Below are 21,289 nucleotides of genomic sequence, written 5' to 3'. Positions count from 1 at the left end.
CCCCTAACAATGAAGGCAAGCACACCATATACCTTCTTTACCACTATCTACTTGGACTGCCACCTCTAGTGAGCTATGAACTTCGATTCCAAGATCCCTCTGCACATTAATGTTGTTACGGTCTTGCCATTAACCGTATACTCCCTCCTTACATTCAAGCTCTCAAAATGCAACACTTCACACTTGCTCAGGTTAAACCTCATCTGCTATTTTTCCACCCATTTCTGCAGCTTATCTATATCCTGCTATATCTTCTGACAGCCTTCCTTACTGTCTGCAACTCCTCCAATATTGGTACTGTCAGCAATCTTAAATCAAGCTGCTGATTTTCACATTATGCAATGCCCATGGACAAAAAAATTGCTATTATGTGTCTATGTTATCCTGCACTACAAATATTTTTCTTCAGCTGCAAAATATTTTGGAAACAATAGAAGCCTCTGCCATATATTGTGCAGACCAGTTGAAAAAAATCAAGGCCATGGAAGTTCAAAACATTTTTTGTTCTAAATGTTCATTATTTGATCATTTGTCAACACGGCGTCTATTACACCCCAGCACGTTGTTACGCCATTTCAGTAGAAGCAACTACATTGCTGTAAATCAGATGTCGTGAAAGATCATGAATTTGAATCTCAGTGTCCTATCTGGGACATGAGAATAAAACACTCTGGACTCTTGAATTTGATCGTCAGTATTGTTTACCTCACCACCGATGCTGATTGAGCTGATGAGTATTTCCAGCGTTTTATTTTAAATGAATATTTTGCACAAAGATCAATGAATGGGCCGTGAGAGGAACGTGAGTAATAAGGGCACTTTGAAGAAGGGTCTCGACCTATTCCTTTTCTCCAGAGATACTGCCTGTCCCGCTGAGTTACTCCAGCTTTTTGTGTCCATCTTCAGGGCATTTTCAATAATAGGGTCAGGATGAGTATTTAATTTAATTCAAAGTAGACTACCTTTGTTGCTTTGCTTGATCAGGACCCTGGTCTCTGGTAGTTAGATTCCCCTGCCATTAAGCCGCCGAGGCAATAAGGTGGGGAACATTTAATCTCATTACAAACTGGCTCACCAGACCCTCAATGAGCTCCACAAAGGGGGTCACCCGCGGGTCAGCCCAGGACTAGGCCCCTGCGCCCCAAACACAAGCCCGGCCTCTGCTCCCTCCCGCACTCACCCCTCGTCCTCCTCGTTCTTGCTGGCGTTGATCTTCGAGCCTTCCATCTCCTTGTTGGTCGGCGGCTGTAGCTGCTGCGACGACGGCGCCGCCTGGCTCCCGTCGCCCGCCCGCCCCGAGGCCTCGTGGCCTGGGCCGCCGCCGACACCGACTCCACCGCCGCCGCCGCCCACGCCTTTGGACGCATCGGCTTTCGAGTCCGTCGCGTTGCCGAAAGCCTCGTTGTCTACCGGGCCGCCGAAACTGTAAAAAGCGGCGTCGAAACCGTCGGGACCCGCCCCAGCGCTGCCGTTTTCTGTGAACTGAGCCGAGTCCGCCATCTTGACAAGAGCTGGAGCACGAGGGCGGGACGGAGGCGGGACGTCCGCCTGATGGACGGGCGCTGTCACCAATCAGCAATAGGCCCGCCCCACTCATCTGCCGCACTTGACCAGTAGTGATGGAGAGGGCGGGACCTCCGCCTGATGGACGGGACCTGTAACCAATCAGCAACGGAGGCTCCGCCGCCGCTGCCAGATCTGGCCAATAGTCATGGTGGGGCGGGAACAGGCGTCTGACAGACGGGTGTTCTCGCCAATCAGCAGCGGAAGCTCCTCTCCCGCTCTCCCACCTGACCAATAGTCATTGAGAGGGCGGGATCTTGCCTGATGGGCGGGCGCATTAACCAATCAGCAACCGAGCCTGGCCCCAGCCGCCGCCACGCCTGGACCATCGCTGTGGAGAGGGCGGGACAGTGAACAGACAATGAACAACCGGTCCCGGATGACGAGTGCTGACCGCTGTGTGACAGCGCGGCTAACCAATGGGTGGAGAGAAGGAAGCCAAACAATGGCAGGTCTCAGCCTATCGCAGGCGGCGGGGGGCGGGAGCAACGCTGATTCTGCAACAATTCAAACCAGCATCTGCAATTCCTTCCTAATTGATGTTGCCACGTCCCATCTGCCAAATATTTCACAAGTTACCATGGGCTTTACCTGCATCCGCCTCCCCTTCAGTTTTTTTTTTGCAAAATCCAGTTTGCATTGTATCTGTTTTCCTTCATAGTTTTTGTCCCTTTCCCGATTAAATAATAATAAAAGACACAAAATGCTGGGGTAACAGCGGGACAGACGGCATCTCTTGATCATCTTTACATTTCACATGTCTTTCATTCATTTGTTCTATATCTATATATACAGTACCACCGTCTTTGTCTCACGTTCCCCTTTCTCCTGACTCTCAGTCTGAAGGGGGGCCTCGACCCGAAATGTCTCCAAACCTGTCCTATCCAGCTTCTTGTGTCTTTGTTAGACTGGGCTGGCAGATTCGCACCGACTTGGATGTGCAGTTGGTTGATTGGTTTCCTCCTGAGGAATTGAGAAAAAGCTTTTGTTTCATATTTTTGACATATGCAGCTTTCTGCATTGCAATAAATGTGACAACTTGCTTGCAGCAGATTTTAATAAACTCACTGTTCTCTGTTGTTTGATACCATAAGTTGCATCACAACCCAATTTCATAAAGGTTAAAAGCATTCCTGAACGATTTGGAAGCTTGTATTATTCAAGAAATATTTGACAGTACACTCAATCAACTTGCATTTATTTCTTTGTGTATTGTATCAGTTTATCATTGTCACATTGTTCTTGAATCTGGTGATATGCTGTGTTATCAAGCACCAGGTCTCAAAAAAAGATTGTTGAGTAGGTGAACAAAAGCAGAATGAAAAGGTATATTTCAAGGAATATTTCAAATGGGAAAGGGAAGTGGAGAGATTTAGAGAGGGACATTTTAGAGCTAGGGTCCAGATAGCTGTAAACATGGCTGCTAATAGTAGAGTCGTAAAAAAAATAGATTTGTGAAAGAGGTTGAAAGAGGGGCAGAGATCTCAGAGAATTGTAGACTGGAAGATGGAAAGGGACAAGGCTATTGAGAAATCTGAAAAGAATGAGATTTAATTTGCTGGACTAGGTCAGTCAGAAAATGCAAAGATGGTGGGTGAAAGCGATTTTGTGCAAAAAAGGGTGCATACAAGAGTTCTGAGAAGATCCAGTTCCAGGAGGGGGCAGATGCATTTTGGAATACCGAGGTTAATGGAAGCAAAAGCACGCTTAACAGTTTGATGGTGCAGAGACATGAAGGAGATAAAACCAGGCAATCTGCTGAGAAGGATATTGGCTGGGAATCTCAGCTTTCAGTCAAACATGACAATAAACTGATGGCAAATCCCAGATCAATTTCAGACACTTGCCTTGGTGGGCAATAGCTTCATTGGAATTTGTGACATGACCAATGAAAGCTTTGGTCTTCACAATATTTAATTGGTGACAGTCTAGTTCAAGGAAAGTGCGTTCACGTCGCGGCCCTGTTTCCACCAATCTTTCCACCACCACGCACAAGAAGCACAAGACAGACGCCATTGTATGCAGATGCCGAGATGTGTTTTCAGCTCTGGCTGAACAACTTCTGATCTTGTGACGTGGACTCGATAAGAAGTTGTTCATCTCCCAACGGGTGCCAGCAAAGCAGCACAATCAATCAAACTGGGGAGGAGTTTACAAAACCGAAGCTGAGAGAGCTGGCCTCCCACAACACAGGAAGAGAAGTCTTGGGGTGGTAGCTACGATTGAAGAAAGAAGAATGAAACTAAGCAACGACATTCCCATTACAGCTGGAAAATGATGGAATCACAGAGTGACACAGTGTGGAAACAGGCCCTTTGGCCCTTTGGCCCAATTTACCCACACCGGCCAACATGTCCCAGCTACATTAGTCCCACCTGCCTACGTTTGGTTCATATCCCTCCAAACCTGTCCTATCCATGGGCCTATCTAACTGTTTCTTATACGTTGGGATAGTCCCTGCCTCAACTACCTCCTCTGGCAGGTCGTTCCATACACCCACCACCCTTTGTGTGAAAAGGTTACCCCTCAGATTCCTATTAAATCTTTTCTCCTTCCTCTTAAACCTATGTCCTCTGGTCATCGGTTCACCCACTCTGGGCAAGAGGCTCGGTGCATCTACCCGATCTATTCCTCTCATGATTTTATATACGGTGTGAGCAAATAAAGTCTGAAGACAAATCAAGATGCAATACCATGAATGTTGAACCACAGACCAATCCTTGTGATTCTGATATAAAGGCATTTTTTATATCAGAGCGTATTCAGTGCAAAATGGCTAACTGCTACTACCAATCCGACTTAACTTATCTTTCCAAACTTGTCACTTCCTTATGTTTTATGTTTATTTACCTTTTTAAAAAGCGTAAGAGGGAGTTAGATGTGGCCCTTGTGGCTAAGGGGATCAGAGGGTATGGAGAGAAGGCAGGTACGGGTTACTGAGTTGGATGATCAGCCATGATCATATTGAATGGCGGTGCAGGCTCGAAGGGCCGAATGGCCTACTCCTGCACCTAATTTCTATGTTTCTATGTATTCCTACTTCTTGTTTGTAATATATAATTTCAGCCACTCCGTGGCACTGCATTGAAACTGCCATCACTAACCACAAAACATCACCTGGTTAAACACAAGTAGAGCAGAAGTTCCTCAGTGCATGAAGGTAATTCAGATTCCCATGCCCAAAGTGCTGGAGCAACTCAGCGGGTCAGCCAGCATCTCTGGAGAACACGTAGAAGAGACGTTTTGGGTCGAGACCATTCTCCAAACGTATTGTCCGAGATCCTTTGTTTGCAATAGCATAGGAAAAATAGAAACATAGAAAATAGGTGCAGGAGTAGGCATTTCAGCCCATCTAGCCAGCACCGCCATTCAATATGATCATGGCTGATCATCCAAAATCAGTACCCCGTTCCTGCTTTCTTCCCATATCCCTAGATTCAGTTAGCCCGAAGAGCTATCTCCAAATCTCTCTTGAAAACATCCTGTGAATAGGCCTCCACTGCCTTCTGTGGCAGAGAATTCCACAGATTCACGACTCTCTGGGTGAAAAAGTTTTTTCCTCATCTCATTCCTAAATGGCCTATCCCTTATTCTTAAATTGTGACCCCTAGTTCTGGACTCCCCCAACATGGGGAACATTTTTCCTGCATCTAGCCTGTCCAATCCCTTAAGAATGTTATATGTTTCTATACGATCCCCTCTCATTCTTCTAAATTCCAGTGAATACAAGCCCAGTCGACCCATTCTTTCATTGGAAAGGCATTGGGGGACACATGTCTAATGTGGGTAAAGGGGATTAATGAATGAATGAATGAATGAATGAATGAATGAATGAATAAGTTTATTGGCCAAGTATGTAGACTTACAAGAATGTGCCTTGGTGCTCCGTTCGCAAGTAACAACATGACATACAGTAAACCATTAAGAATAAAACATTAATAATAAAACATTATAGCTTAAACATGTGGATGAAATAAAATACAAGAGCAAAAGGATATATATGACATGGATAGACATCGCAGTGTGTATGCTTAAGGTGAGCTGAAAGGGACATGTTTCTGTGCTGTCCAATTTTAGAATGAGAGCAGGAGAATCACACTGCAGATGTAGGCTACAGTGCCATACACAGGCAGCAGTTCGGCATCATCACAATATCTGCATGAAGATCAAAAACAAATTGCTGGAAGTGCTCAGCAAGTCAGACAGCATCCGTGGAGGCAGAGGGATGATTGACGTTTTGAGGTAAGACCTTAAGAACTCATGAGAAATATGAGGTTATACAACACAGCAGTAGAGTTGCTGCCTTACAGGGTCAGAGACCCAGGTTCGATCCTGACGATGGGTACTGTCTGTGTGGAGTTTGTACCTTCTCGCTGTGACCACGTGGGATTTCTCTGGGTGCTCTGGTTTCCTCCAACATTCCAAAGACGTACAGGTTAGGTTTAGTCTGTGCTCTGTTAAGGGTGCTGCACGTTTCAACACTGAGAAATGTGTAGTTATGTATTTGGGAACTGTTTCTCCTAGCTTCCTGCTTTATTCCGATGACCCAATTCTTTCTGTCCAGAGATGCTGCCTGTCCAGCTGAGGTACTCAAGCATTTTGTGTCTACCTCGGTGTAAACCAGCATCTGCAGTTCCTTCCCACACATTGTTCGCTAAATGGGTCTCTGTATATCAAAATACTGGAACATTTGGTTATGTACAGTATGGTTATTGCCATTGACAGGTTTATTGTATTTTGTTAGATAGTAAATTGATTGGGAGACCCGTTATGTCAGACGTGAAACAATCTCATTTGCAGCAAGCAACACATCATCTAGTTTAGTACAAACAGCAAACAGATTACACAGGCTGGGTTTACTTCACAGCAGATTATTTCATCGAAGCTTATAACAGAATCCAGTGCAGAGTCTCAGAGTTTTAGTCAAACTATTTATTCAGTAAACTACAATGAACTTCTAAGAAACCTGATAAGACTCCACGAGCAGCAAATATTCCACATGTAAGGGTGAGGGTTTCATACTTGACATCTTCTGCCATCCTTACTTCATTCACTTAGCTCTCCATTCAGTAGAAGATTAAATAGGTTTTATACACAAATCCGAAAAAAAACGTCTTGCATATATACTTAAAGTGTTTTCTACTTCATTTCAAAGACTCCATGATTAAAATATAATCCACGAGCTTCAAACAAAAATATAAAGAAATTAGAGTTTAGGAGTCTTTGTGCCTTCAGCGGCCAGCCAGAGGTGAACCAGTCATCTCTGGAGCCATTGAGGAGATTGCTTTCATACCTGCTCCTTCAGGTGAAGCAGAAATTCATAGTAGGACATTGCTGATTCAGTGCGGTCATTGATCAGATGCTGGATGAATATGGACCGTGAAGTACTGTCATCCCTGTCGAAGAAAGGTCGGCAGAATTAATCCATGGCATTGCTTAACTATTCCTGAATTGTCAAACACTCCAATATCTGGTCATCAATATCACACAGTGAAGCGGACAGTATTATTATCACTTACAGTACAGGAGGCAACAGGTATTTTGATGTTAAAATCACCGTAGACGTGCATGGTTTGTTGAACTTCGGCTTATTTGTGCTTCTGCTGATGCTGTGACAGAGTTCGGGACGGCCAATCTCATGCTCTTTTCCTACATTACCTTAAACTTATTCTTACACTTTGCAATGAGATCTGCTTTCAGCATGTGAGGAGGGCACGGTCGTTTACCAAGTAAAAGAAAATTCTCATCTCCTCTTTGCTTCTTTTACCATTCAGCACAAATCTGTGACCTTTGGTCCCTATACTCCAACCATTAGAAGTAGTTTGTCCTTAGTAAACCTTTTCCCATTCCTTCTCTCCAAAGATGCTGCCTGTCCCGCTGAGTTGCTCCTGCATTTTGTGTCTATCTTCGGTGTAAACCAGCATCTGCAGTTCCTTCCTGCACTAAACATTTTCCGTGCTTGCTCAGTTATCCAAGTTATTCTTCCATACTTTTTTGTCTCAATCAATCAATGTAAGAGTATATCTGTACCGAATATATTGGGGACAATCTTATACTAAAGCCCCGAATGGTGTGAAGGGCCAGACACAGACTGGCTATGAGTACTCTAGGTTTGCCACTGGGCAGCACTGAACCTTCAGTTACTACAGGTCACTCACTCTCACCCACAGTGAGTGAACTTTAAAACATTGCCAGGAATTGCTCCCAGATGTCTTTTAGTGGAAGCATTTAAAGTGTATTCTGAGCAGAAGTATTCAGCTACATAATCATAAGACTAAAATCTATGGGCTGCTGGACGAACTCAATCAATCAATCTCCCCATAGAGAGATTCAAGTAACAAATGAAGGCTTTTCCAAAGTGCAGGATGAATTCCTGTAAATTAGCTTCATATCTCATCCGACGCCATATTTTACAGCCCTATAATTTGGACGATTGCGGGAATGTGTCATTGGGGTGGCACAGTGGCGCAGCAGTAGAGTTGCTGCCTTACAGCGCCACAGGCCTGGGTTCGATCCTGACTGCGGGTGCAGACTCCGCGGAGTTTGCACGTTCTCCCTGTGACCGCGTGGGTTTTCTCCGGGGAACTCCGGTTTCCTCCCACATTCCAAAGACGTGCAGGTTTGTAGGTTAATTGGCTTCTGTAAATTGTCCATAGAAAAGAGGATGATGGTTGATTTGCGCAGACTCGGTGGGTCAAAGGGCATGTTTCCACGCTGTATCTCTAAAGTAAACCAAACCGGTTGCTTTGCCTATGTGTGCGTTTGGACTATTCAAATATAGATATTCAAGTTTGGAATGACGGGGTGGCTGTGATGGCAACTGTTGCACACTCTCAGCTCCACTTCTCAAAGCTAGAGACATCTAATGATGCAAATGGCCCTTTAATATTGGGACAAATCTGACGACATGGGTGCACATTTCCCTGTTTTGATGCTTGACCAATTCACCAATACTGTACATCAATCAGTTTAAATGTCAGCGCCAAAAGTGTCTATGAGACATAAAGTCCAAAGAGTTTAAATGAGATTATAAGAAACCTTGTACTCACTTAATGATAAAGCACGGTGCATAGTAAAGTCTCTCCTTCCTTAAAGATTCCAGCAGCGCATGGGTTTGTTTAGAAGCTGGACTTTCCAAAATGGGCAGCAAAGTCTGAAACACAGCAAAGGTATTGACGTTGACATTTTACTTGGCATTTCCTCATGTTTGCCCAGACAAAATCTATCCCAAGATCCCGATCCCTAATCCTGTTTATAATTTTGCCCCTTGATTTTAGTTTTCCCTTCACGTGGAAACAACCACCTGCATCGACCTAACAAATCCATTCACAATTTTAAAGTCCTCCATCAGATTACATCAGTTTTTCCGACATTGAAGAAAAGGGCCCCGTCTGTTCAGTCTTTCCTGAAAGATTTTATTTCCCCTGCTGGACGTAGATTATTAGAGTCATAGAGTGTGGAAACAGGCCCTTCGGCCCAACTTGCCCATACCGGCCAATATGTCCCAGCTCCCACCTGCCTGCACTTGGTCCATATCCCTCCAAACTTGTCCTATCCATGTAATTGAATAACTGTTTCTTAAACGTTGGGATAGTCCCAGCCTTAACTACCTCCTCTGGCAGCTTGTTCCATACACCCACCACCCTTTGTGTGAAAAAGTTACCCCTCAGATTCCTATTAAATCTTTTCCCCTTCACCTTGAACCTATGTCCTCTGATCATCGATTCCCCTACTCTGGGCAAGAGATTCAGTGCATCTACCCGATCTAGTCCTCTCACGATTCTTGCAGTTTCTCCCATGTTTTTATTGTCCTTTTTATATAATGAGGGTTGAACTGTTTAATAACCTGGTCAGAAGTAAAGGGAGTGGCAACACAGACACAGGACTTACCACAGTGGCTGGTAGCGAGGTATAACTGGTCACACCCAGTACATCAATGAGGAAATTAGTGTTGCAATGTCTGCCGACCCAGAGATACAGAGCCTGCGGAACACAGCCCACAATCCTGGTCACACAATTATTGTATGGTCCCAGTGGTCAACAAAACACATTCGCTTTAGAATACATGATATATGAGCTATCCAGCAGTGCTCAGCAGCACCTTTCATCCAAAACTGCTAGACTCCATCGGTGGAGAACATACTGACTGGTTGCATCATGGCCTGGTTCAATAACTGGAAGGAAGTTGTATAAAGTGGTGGGCACTGCCCAGTCCATCATGAGCATTGACCTCCCCGCTACAGAAGAGATCTTCAGGAGTCACTGCCTCAAGAAGGCAGCTAATATCAACAAAGACCCACACCACACTGGCCACAATCTCTGCTTGCTGCTACTATCAGGAAGAAGGTATCGTGACCTCCAGGTTCAAGAACAGCTTCTTCCCATCTACGATCAGGTTCATGAACTACACCGCACTGCGCTAACTCAGCAACTAACTACTATGGACTTTCTAATAGGTTGCACAATGTACTTCAGCGTGCACTATTATAGTCTGGTTACCTATTCTAATTGATAGTTTATTGTATTGTTGTTTTATTGTATCTTTATTCATTGCGTCTTTGCATTAATGAGCCGGTGAAGCTGCAGCAAATAAACATTTCATAGTTCTATTACTGGAGCGTATGAACATTAAACACTCTTGACTCAACTCTTCCCTGTCTCAACACTGGGTGGTGTTGATGTATAGGGAATGGGAGCCCTATGTGCTCGCAAGCCCAGAACATCAGTGTATTCCTAATTATAAAAAACAGCTATAAAAATGTGTAGTAAGCCAATCATGATTTCAGTTATTATATTCCTTTAGGTAGGTGGCAGTGCCTTTTGAACAAGGGGTTTGAGAGAGGTATATGTGGGCAACACTTGTGGTGTCATCTCTCAGTCACCTCAACCCCAACCCTTGCTAACTCAGTACCCCACCCAACTGTCCCCCAGTCACCCCGTCCCCCAACTATTGTTCACCCAGATCCAATCCTGTCACCCAGACCTCAACCATCAGCCACTCTTGACTCTGGCCCAATCATCAGCCGATCACTCCGTCCCCAACTGTTGATCACACAGACCCAATCCTCAGTCACCCAGACCCCAGAGCTCGGCCACGCACTCCCCAAACATCAATCCACCAGAAACCACCTGGTTCCCAAACTCCCAGGTGCAGAGAAACCAGACACCAGAGGCTCTTTCAGGTGCGGTCAGGCCACATTTGGAATATTGTGAGCAATTTTGGGCCTCATATCTGAGGAAGGACGTGCTGGTCTTGGAGAGGGTCCAGAGGAGGTTTACCAGAATGATCCCAGGAATGAGTGGGTTAACCTATAATGAGTGTTTGTTGGCACTGGGCCTATATTCGCTGGAGTTAAGAAGAATAAGAGGGGACCTCATCGAAATGTAAAAAATAGTGAAAGTCTTGGGAAGAGTGGATGTGGAGAGGATGTTTCCACTCATGGGGGAGTCTAGAACTAGGACGTTCTTTTAGGAAGGAGATGACGAGGAATTTCTTTAGTCAGGGGGTGGTGAATCTGTGGAATTCTTTCCCACAGAGGCTGTGGAGGAAAAATCCGTGGATATAGTTAAGGCAGAGATAGATAGATTCTTGATTAGTCAGAGGTTATAGGGAGAAGAGGATGGGATCTGGGAGGTAGATTAGCCATGATTGAAAGGCGGAGTGGACTTGATGGACTGAATGGCCTAATTCTACTATCACTTATGATCTTATGAGACGGTGATGGTCATAATATGAAAGAATCTTAATAGTTCCAATTTAAACCCATTTGGGTCGCATCTCAGGACTGGTATTCCCTGTCAGGAACATCTTCACCTTTCTAACAGGCAATGGGGCAAGCTTTTCTCTTCTCACGTGCTTGATGCCTGGAGTTGTTTGCTCCATGTTTGCAGCATACACGTGTGCTGTCCTGATAAGCCGTTGGCGAAGGACTTTTTAAGTCTTATTGATTCTTTTAATTTTGTGCAGTGTGTGTCTGGTCCCACACACGAACATGGACATACATTGGACCTTGTTCTCTCCTATGGCTTGCCTGTATTAAACTTGGAGGTCTGTGATAGTGTGTTTTCTGATCACATGCCTGTACTGTTTGATGTTGGTTTTTCCAGTGCTGCAGTTAGACCTGTAGCGTCTGCTCGGCGCAGTCGGTCCTTTAACCCTTCTGCTGCTGGCCAATTCTCTGCTGCTTTTGATCAGCTCTGTGCCCCCTCTGCGTCCACTCCCCTTGGTACGGAGGAGATTAGTTCTTGGTTCCACTCCTCCTGCACAACTATGCTGGACTCTGTGGCTCCTTTAAAAACTTTGCAGCCCAGAGCTAAACCCGAGCCCTGGTTCAGTGACGCAACTCGTACAGCTCTACGGGATTGTCGCAGAGCTGAACGAAAGTGGAAGAAGGACAGGCTGCAGGTTTCATCGCAAATCCTAAAGGACAGCTGGCGAAATTACCAAAATACTGTTAAAGAGGCCAAAAGATATTACCTGTCTAATATAATAGTGTCTAAGCGTCACGACCCACGTGTGTTATTCAAAACTATTGATTCTGTTTTAAATGCCCCACAGCCTGTTTGCTTGGAAGCATCGTCCGAATTGTGCAATGACTTCCTGCACTTCTTTATCAATAAGGTTGTTTCTATAAGGGCTCTCATCTCAGCTCCTGCCTCTGACCCCTCTGTTCCGGCCCCATGCCTGGTGGCATTCGATAAGTTTGTGCCTCTGACATTGTCGGGTCTAGAGGATGTGGTTAGGCATATTAAGCTGTCGGGTTCCCCCTGTGATGCTGTCCCTCCTCTTCTTTTTAAAGAGGTTTTCCCGAGTATAGGGCAGTCGGTTCTCGCCATCATAAACAGTAGCTTGTGTTCTGGGGTTGTCCCCATAAATTTTAAACATGCTGTAGTGCAACCACTACTTAAGAAACCAGGCCTGGATCAAACTGATCTGGCCAATTTTAAGCCGATCTCCAAGTTGCCTTTTATCTCTAAGATCATGGAGAAAGTAGTTTATGCTCAGCTGAAACTCTTCCTGGATGAGCACAATATTCGGGAGGTTTTCCAGTCTGGATTCAAGGCTATGCATAGCACAGAGTCGGCTCTGCTAAGGGTCTTCAACGACATCCTCCTGGCAAACGACTCTGGTAATTATGTGGTTCTTGTCTTGCTGGACCTATCTGCCGCCTTCGATACAGTGGACCATGGAATTTTAATTTCCCGATTACAGCACCAAGTGGGCATTTGTGGCAGTGCCCTGGGATGGTTCAGGTCCTATCTGACAGACAGAACCATGCGTGTAAGCCTTGCTGGCTTTGAATCCTCCTCCACTCCCTTGGTATATGGGGTTCCACAGGGCTCAATTTTAGGGCCCCTGCTCTTCTCTTTATACCTACTTCCTCTGGGCTCAATTTTAAGAAGGCATGGCATCTCCTTTCACTTTTATGCAGATGATAGCCAGTTATATATGCCACTCAGGAAAGAAGACGACTATTCTCTAAAATCACTTCTGTCTTGTCTTGAGGACATTAAGTCCTGGATGGCCTTAAACTTTCTGGGACTTAATGAAGAGAAGACAGAGGTGATTTTGTTTGGCCCCAATGGCTGCCGTGAACCTCCCTTTGTTGATTTGGGTCCACTGGCATTGTCTGTAAAGTAGCAATGTTACAAAATTTTGAGATTTTAAAAATCAAGTCTGTAATTTATCCCATCAGATAAAGCATAAAAATAAGTTTAATTTGACACCTAATTCACTTTCATATCTCAAGTATTAAAAAAGTTATGGCCATTTTCATACTGGGAAATGAGCATCTTGTTCCCTATTGATTTTCTATGGACATAACAAAAAAGCTGTGATCGTGAACAGTCAAAAGCCCATAACTTTCTTAAAAATTAAGAGAACTGAATGACATTTTCAGTTATCATAGATTGAAGCATTCTGAAACAAATATAAAATAATCTTACTTGGATGACCTGAAATTAAAGCATATAATTAGTTAGTTACCTAATTGTAGCTAATTTCAGACTTCAATTACTAGATCTAAACATCTATCCATTTCTTAATAAATGATTAACATTTTTAAATAGCCTAAATGTCCAAATAATATTCACAAATAATTCACAATAAAACATGATTTTTAAATCTCATTTACATTAATTTATAGGCCAAATGGAAGGAATTTAGTGTTCAATTGCTGCAAATTAAAGTCCATTTTAAATCAGCTTTCCAGTGGGTCCCTGTGGAACGCGCTGGTTTAGAACGTTCACATTGCGGTAGATTTGTGCCCCAAATGCCGAGAAAAATACTGCGGGATATAATGGGGCCAAATTGAGCTACTCGCAATATTAAACTTTGTATAAAGGGTTCTTTAAAAGCCCTTTTTAATGTAAAAATATACAACCTAACTTCTGTGGTTTGCTTTATGGGACCCTGCGGTTGCTGGCTGTCGCGGGTTTAAAGATTGATTTTTAAACTACTCTAACTATTATTCAAGGCCTTTAAAACTAATAATAGCTTTTGCGACGGGGTCTTCCAGCGATTTTTCGTTAATAATTAACTAGGCTGAACATTTTCGATTGGAACAGCTTAGAGAAAATCGCGTTTTAAACCCGCCCCCTCTAAACGGCGCCAAAATCGCGCACACCCTCAGCAGCAGATCTTCAACGACGCTTCAGGTAGGCTTTGCAACATACCTATGTAAAGCCAACCGTTTTGAACCTGGGTTTTAGGATGGACGGTGATTTTAAACTAGATAAACAAATAGGCGCGGTGGTTAAGTCCAGCTTCTTTCACCTAAGGAAGCTGGCAAAGGTGAAGCCCATTCTTGAGCGGCAGCATTTTGAAACAGTAATCCTTGCCTTTATTACATCTAGGCTGGATTACTGTAACGCACTCTACTCTGGAGTCGCACGAGCTTCATTGGCTCGTCTCCAGCTTGTTCAAAATGCTGCCGCTCGCCTTTTGACCGGAACGAAAGAGGGAGCACATTACGCCAATTTTGGCCTCCCTTCACTGGCTCCCAGTGCACTTTCGAGTTCATTTCAAAATTCTTTTATTTGTTTTTAAATCGTTGAATGGGCTTGCCCCGCCTTACCTCTCTGAGCTGCTCCACCTATATGCTCCTGCCCGGTGCCTCAGGTCAGCTGATCAGCTGCTCCTTGAGGTACCAAGGTCTAAGCGGAAGCTCAGAGGGGATAGAGCCTTTTCTGTTGCTGCTCCGGCACTCTGGAACACCTTGCCGTTGCACATCAGACAGGCCCCCTCACTGTCCATCTTCAAATCCTCCCTAAAAACACATTTTTATTCTTTGGCTTTCGACACTGGCTGAGGCATTGCTCCTGTTCTTAGTGCTTTTAATGTCTTTTGATTTTTAGTGTGTTTTTTATAGTCCTTCGTTTTACGGTTTTTAATGGTTTTTAATTGTTGTAATAGCTTTTTGTTCATGAGTTCTCATGTACAGCACTTTGTGGCAACTGCAGTTGTTTAAAGTGCTTTATAAATAAAGTTATTATTATTATTATTATTATTATTATGTTACCTCCACAAAACCATTGGCTTTTATAGGTGGCCATGACAGGGAGGTGTCTGGGACTGGTAAAGAGGGCTACACGTCTGTAGGTTCTCTTCCCATGCTCTTGAACTGTTTCCATGTAGCATTTACACTTACATTACCACAGTCCATTAGGAATGCCCCTGCCAGTGTAAGACCTTCTGCAGACAGCGGTATCAAGGCCGGCCTCTTTACTGGCCTGGTGTCTGTTTCCACAGAGCCCTGCTGTTAGAAAGAAAAAAAAGAAAAACAGTTTGATGCCCTGTTCGCTAATCTCACTACCACGACCAATCTCTCTCTCTCAGTCTGTCTCCCTCAGTGTCTCTCTGTATCTCTCTCTCTCTCTCTCTCTCTGTTTCTCCCTCGCTCTTTGTCTCTCCCTCTCTCTCTCTTGCTCTCTATCTCACTCTTGCACTGTCTGTCTCTCTGTCTCTCTCTCCCTCTCTGTCTCTCTCTCTCTCTGCCTCTCTCTGTCTGTCTCTCTCTGTCTGAGTCTGTCTCTGTCTGTATCTCTCTCTCTCTCTCTGAGTCTGTTTGTCTGTCAGTCTCTCTCTCTCTGTCTCTCTCTCTCTGCCTCTCTCTGTCTGTCTCTCTCTGTCTGAGTCTGTCTCTCTGTCTGTCTCTCTCTGTCTCTCAGTCTGTTTGTCTGTCACTCAGTCTCTCTCTTTGTCTCTCTCTCTGTGTCTCTCCCTCTCTCTGTCTGTCTGTCTCTCTCTGAGTATCCATGGCTTGATTGAAGGAAGAGCCCATTTACAGTGTAACCACAACACTCACATTGTCAACAGACTCGCCATTGAGGTAATCATCGACGCGATACAGATCTGGGTAAACCATCAGCAACACAAAACTCAGAGGCTGCTCCATCAACTGAGACATCCTGAAGACCCGTTCATCCAGAGTCATTGTAAGACCCGTGTGGAAGGCAGGCTGGAGGGCAAAACATAATGCATTTTAAAAATCAGTAAGAGAAAGGTTAGGATGCATATCTTTACAAGAAGACTTGGAAAATTATCTACTTCATGCCCAATGCTATATCTTAAATAAATCCCTTAGTATCCTCGATGACAGAGAGGAATGTCCACCAGCACCCTCCCTAAAGATAGACACAAAATGCTGGAGTAACTCAGCAGGACAGGCAGCATCTCTGGAGAGAAGGAAGGGGTGACGTTCAAGGAGGAGACTCTTCTTCAGCCTATCTTCGGTTTAAACCAGCATCTGCAGTTCCTTCCTACACCACCCTCCCAGATATTGTGGGAGATGTCGTGACTTCAATTTAAGAACACAAACTAGCATTTTTGACAGGGCAACGTTAAATTAAAAGTTTAAATTTAAATTGTGTGGTCCAAACTAAAACCAAAATGATTGCTACAACCATTCAAATATTGCCAAATGTCATTAGATTCTAGAATATGTTTCTCAGAGATTTTGCACAGTAAATGTTAGTTAAATCCTTCACAAAAGGTCGACACAGTGGTGCAGTTGGGAAATTCAGTGGTGTAGCGGTAGAGCCTCTAACGTACGTCAGTGACCTGGGATCAATCCAGATTTTGGGTGTTGTCTGTGCAGAGTTTGCATGTTAATTGGCCTCTGGAAGTTGGCCATCCAGTGTTGAGACAGGGAAGAGTTGAGTCAAGAGCCTTTAATGTGTAGGGAGTTGATGTAAAAGTGGGATAATATGGAACTAATGTGAATGAGTAGGAACAAAGAACTGCAGGAGCTGGTTTACTGAAAAATATACAAAAAGTTCTGGAGTAACAGTTATTCCAACACGTTGTGTCTTTTTCAATGTGAATGGGTGATCAGTGGTTGGTGTGGACTTGGTGGATGTAAGTGCCTGTTTCCATGTTGTATGGAAATTCTGAACTAAATATCGAGCTGGGACAGGGCTGGAGATCTGGGAATATTCTCGACTCAGAGTGTTCAATTATCTACAAGACGTACTTGCGGAATTCATCAGGTCAGAGTTGAAAAGCAACACTGTTGCACGAAAGATGGAGGAATGCTCAGATCTCACACAGATCTGATTTGTTACCTGATATTGAAAGCATATCTCAGTGTGCTCTTATCAGTTGGTTTAAAGTATCTGGTTCTTGCGTGATGAACTGCCAGAGGCTGCCCTCGACCATCGTCCTGGATGGCCTGTTTATCAACCCTAATCATGTCAAAATCTAAAGAAAAATGGTTTTAAGTCTGGGGATAGACTCTGTTTCAGAATTTCCACATTAACAGCGTGGAGGTCTGTTAAAATTTGTAACATCTCATAGTATGGTAACGGACTACTATTTATTTTCTCATTATAGGGGGCGGCACAGTGGCGCCGCGGTAGAGTTACTGCCTTACAGCGCCAGAGACCCAGGTTCAATCCTGACTACGGGTGCTGTCTGTGCAGAGATTGTACATTCTCCCCGTGACCGTGTGGGTTTTCTCCAGGTGCTCCGGTTTCCTCCCACACTACAAAGACGTACAGGTTTGTATATTAATTGGATTAGGTGAAAAAAAAATTGTAAATTGTCCCTGATGTGTCGGGTAGTGCCAGTGTGCGGGGTGATCGCAGGTCGGCATGGACCGAGCGGCATGTTTCCACGCTGTATCTCTGATGTCTAAAGTCCAAGGATCAGAGGGCATAATCTACAATAACAAGGGTTGTGGAAGGAGCAGACATTGTGGGCCTAAATACTTGACCATTTCACCCTTTAATTTCAAACAATCCCTTAGTGTCCTTCATGTCAGAGAGGAATGTGCACCACTACCCTCCCTGGTATTGTGAGAGGTGTCATGACTTCAATTTAGAAACACAGCCTAGCGTTTATGAATGGGCAACGTTAAATTAAAAGTTAAAATAAAATAAAAAATTTCGAACAAATTCAAACCAAAATTATTGCCACAACCAAACAAATATTGCCAAATGTCATTAGATTCTAGTATATGTTTCTCGGAGATTTTGCACAGTAAATGCTCAATAAATCCTTTACAAAAGGGCAACACCGTGGCACAATTGGGCTATACAGTGGTGTAGTGGTGGAGCCACCACCTTACAGTTTCAGAGACCCGGGTTCAATGGGTGCTGCATGTGCGGAGTTTGCATGTTCTCCCTGTTGTGGCAAGATAGATGTCATCTAATTTAATGCTGAACAGTCTTCTCCGTATTCTGTGGCTCTCACCTGCTTCAGGAGGGCCAGGACGTAGAGTGGAAGCTGCAGCAGGGTGTTGGGGATGGGGAGTGTGGCGTGCTGTGGGCTGCGTGCTGACGTACGATAAGCAACAAGAACGTCAATCAACATCTTGATCAGCTCATCCCGGCTGCTAGAGAGCGACTGCCTCACTGAGCGATCCACTGCTGCAGAAAAACACACAGAGAGATCTTGTAAAGACGACAGACACAAAACAATTTTACTAACCCACAGATTGCTGGTAATCTCCCTGGAAAATGCCTTTTTTAATGTTTTCAACTTCAATAATAAAAAGTTTAATATTAAAAATATATATTTACATATCAGTTACAGGTAAGTAATATTAACCTTGAACCAAAAGTAATATTAACCACTGTGGTGGATGTTCATGTTAGAATGTATTTTGTGTGTTCTGTTGCTTTTTATTGGTATGGCTGAATGGCAAATGAAATTCCTCGTATGTTGCAAAACATACTTGGCTAATAAAGTATTATTATGATTGTGAAATATTTTTGCCTATGCTCTGCTATCTGTACAATATCTCCTCATATACCCTGTGGGATCTTTGTACATCAGGCTACCTCACAGGGCCAGAGACCCGGGCACGATCCTGACCTCGGGTGCTGTGGTAGTTCAAATGCATGAGACTCAGGTGTACTCAGCCCAGTCCCACACAATCACGGGGACAATTGACAGCATCTGTATGGGGCGCTGCCTGGTGAAGGTGGCATCTGTCATCAAGGAACCTCACTATCTGGGCAATGCCCTCTTCTTGCTGCTATCAACGTGCAGTATGTACAGAAGTCCAAGTCCAAAGCCACCAAATTCAGGGACAGCTACTTTCCTACAACCATCAGTTTCTTGAACGACCTGCACAACCCTAATAACATCTCAACAATGGAGTACTACGGACCACCTTTTCCACTACCATGGACTCATTTTCTAATTGTGTTTTTGCACTGCTGTGTTGTTTCAGCAGTCTTTTTCTTTTAATTGCACAATTTATGTATAAGCATAATTCATGTCAGTGTGTTTTCTGCATATATGTGCCTGTGCTGATGCTGCTACAAGCCAGATTATCATTGTACCTGCACCACATCATATGTGTTGGAAGGAACAGCAGATGCTGGTTTAAACCGTAGATAGACACAAAATGCTGGAGAGCCTGAATGCAGGAACGGGGTACTGATTTTGGATGATCAGCCATGATCATGTTGAATGGCGGTGCTGGCTCGAAGGGCCGAATGGCCTACTCCTGCACCTACTTTCTATGTTTCTATTCAATAATTATGGTTTAACCCTCTAATGCCGAATAGTTAATTCATGGTCTTACCATTCTTAGAAAGAAAGCCCACAATAATGCCGACATTGGCTCCTGCATAAACATCAGCTGGGGAGCTAACAACCGGGAGGCAGTGGGTGTAGATACGAACTCGCCTTTCACCTAAAATACAAGAACAGTCTCAGGCAGTTTCATCACTTTCATGCTCAAGCAAACCTGGCCAAAGAAATTGTGGAGAAAGCTTGTAGTTGGGAGATTGTGCAGAACGAGGGGTTGTTCTAGCAAGAGCTGCGATGGTTAAGATGAGATTTCATAGATGTGCTCCAAAGTAATTAAATACAAGTTATTAAATAAATCTGGGTTCTAAAGAAAAGGCAAGGCAAGGCAACTTTATATATATAGCACATTTCATACACGAGGCAGACTCAAAGTGCTTCACATAAAAACATGTCATACAATAAATGAAATAATAAAATGAAATAAAATAGAAGAACTAAAAGAAAAGAAAAGCAAAATTAAAAATGCATTATAAAAAGTGCAAAAGTTAAAAGTGCAATGTAGTTAAGATTTAGCTGAAAGCTAAAGTAAACATAAAAGTTTTCAGTCTTGTTTTAAAAGTGGTCAAAGTTGAGGCAAGTCTTAAATCTTCAGGAAGTTTATTCCAGCTATTTGTTGCATAGTAACTAAATCCTGCTTTCCCATGTTTTGTATTTACTCTGGGAATCACTAGCAGATTGGTTTCAGAAGATCTTAGCGGTCTAGAAGGCTTATATAGTGGAAGCATGTCAGTGATATACTTTGGCCCTAAACCATGTAGTGATTTATAGGTGAGCAGCAGGATTTTAAAATCAATTCTCTGACATACAGGGAGCCAATGTAAGGATTTAAGATCATTCCAGTTTGTTATAAAAATTCATCAGGTTCATTAATCTCCTACAGGTAGAAAAATCTACCATCCTTGACTTTTTTTGTCCTACACAGGACTCCAGACCTGCCCAATATCATTGACACTGAGCTGCCTCCAACTGGAAACAAATGGCAGCATTGCCAGCAGCATCTAAATCCCATGATCAAATAAATGACTAATGACTTCAGCTGCAGAGGAAGTCTGATAACCTTGGCATAACCTTTCCCATTTTAGAGTTCTTGAGTAGGAAGGAATTGAGATGTCGGTTTACACCAAAGTTAGACACAAAATGCTGGAGGAACTCAGAGGTAGAGTTGCTGCCTTTCAGCGCCAGAGACTCAAGTTCAATCCTGGCCACGGGTGATGTCTGTGTGGAGTTTGTACGTTCCCCCCGCCCCCCCCCCCCCCCCCCCCCCCGTCCCCCCCGTGACCTACGTAGGTTTTCCCTGGGAACTCCAGTTTTCCCCCACACTCCAAAGACGTACCGGCTTGTAGATTAATTGGCTTGGTAAAATTGTAAAATGTCCCTAGTGTGTTTCAGATAATGTTAATGTGCGGGGATCACTGGTTGGCGTGGGCACGGTGGGCCAAAGGGCATGTTTCCGCACTGTATCCCTAAACTAAACTAAAAGGATGCAAACTTGTTCATGAAAACCAACATGCAGTGGCCCAGGGGGTGGCTGGAGTCATTCTGGGTAACTCATTTTGCCACTAGTTGGGGGACTGAATTCCCACTTGGCTGGTTTGCAAGGATTTGGATAAAAGGACAGAGAAGGATCCTGGACTGAAATGTCACCCATCCACGTCTTCTAGAGAGGCTTCCCGTCCCGCTGAG

General features: G+C 44.0%; 2 protein-coding genes across 11 annotated transcripts in view; both read right to left on the bottom strand.

Moving 5' to 3' along the window:
• The window catches only part of LOC116966580 (heterogeneous nuclear ribonucleoprotein D-like), a 32,515-nt gene extending 30,973 nt beyond the window's left edge, over positions 1-1,542 (bottom strand). For 4 of the 5 annotated variants that reach the window (XR_004410060.1, XM_033012978.1, XM_033012981.1 and 1 more), the window contains exon 1: positions 1,181-1,542. Coding sequence is in view for 4 of the 5 variants with exons in the window: in XM_033012978.1 (XP_032868869.1) it covers positions 1,181-1,500 (320 nt within the window). In the remaining variant the exon portion in view is untranslated. The remainder of the gene's footprint in view (positions 1-1,180) is intronic. The other variant, XM_033012979.1, reaches the window with a different exon arrangement.
• A 4,935-nt stretch (positions 1,543-6,477) lies between these two features.
• The window catches only part of LOC116966579 (protein transport protein Sec24B-like), a 51,294-nt gene continuing 36,482 nt past the window's right edge, over positions 6,478-21,289 (bottom strand). For 5 of the 6 annotated variants that reach the window (XM_033012972.1, XM_033012971.1, XM_033012973.1 and 2 more), the window contains 7 exons: positions 19,599-19,709; positions 18,257-18,432; positions 15,870-16,022; positions 15,213-15,320; positions 9,454-9,546; positions 8,613-8,716; positions 6,478-6,959 (listed from right to left, as the gene is read on the bottom strand). In XM_033012972.1, coding sequence (XP_032868863.1) covers positions 6,851-6,959; positions 8,613-8,716; positions 9,454-9,546; positions 15,213-15,320; positions 15,870-16,022; positions 18,257-18,432; positions 19,599-19,709 — 854 coding nt within the window. In that variant the 3' untranslated portion in view covers positions 6,478-6,850. The remainder of the gene's footprint in view (positions 6,960-8,612; positions 8,717-9,453; positions 9,547-15,212; positions 15,321-15,869; positions 16,023-18,256; positions 18,433-19,598; positions 19,710-21,289) is intronic. The other variant, XM_033012976.1, reaches the window with a different exon arrangement.

This window comes from Amblyraja radiata, chromosome 37 (assembly GCF_010909765.2).
Source record: "Amblyraja radiata isolate CabotCenter1 chromosome 37, sAmbRad1.1.pri, whole genome shotgun sequence".
Lineage (NCBI taxonomy): Eukaryota > Metazoa > Chordata > Chondrichthyes > Rajiformes > Rajidae > Amblyraja > Amblyraja radiata.
The sequence above is the reverse complement of the archived record's forward strand: the minus strand, read 5'-3'. Positions and strand labels throughout refer to the sequence as shown.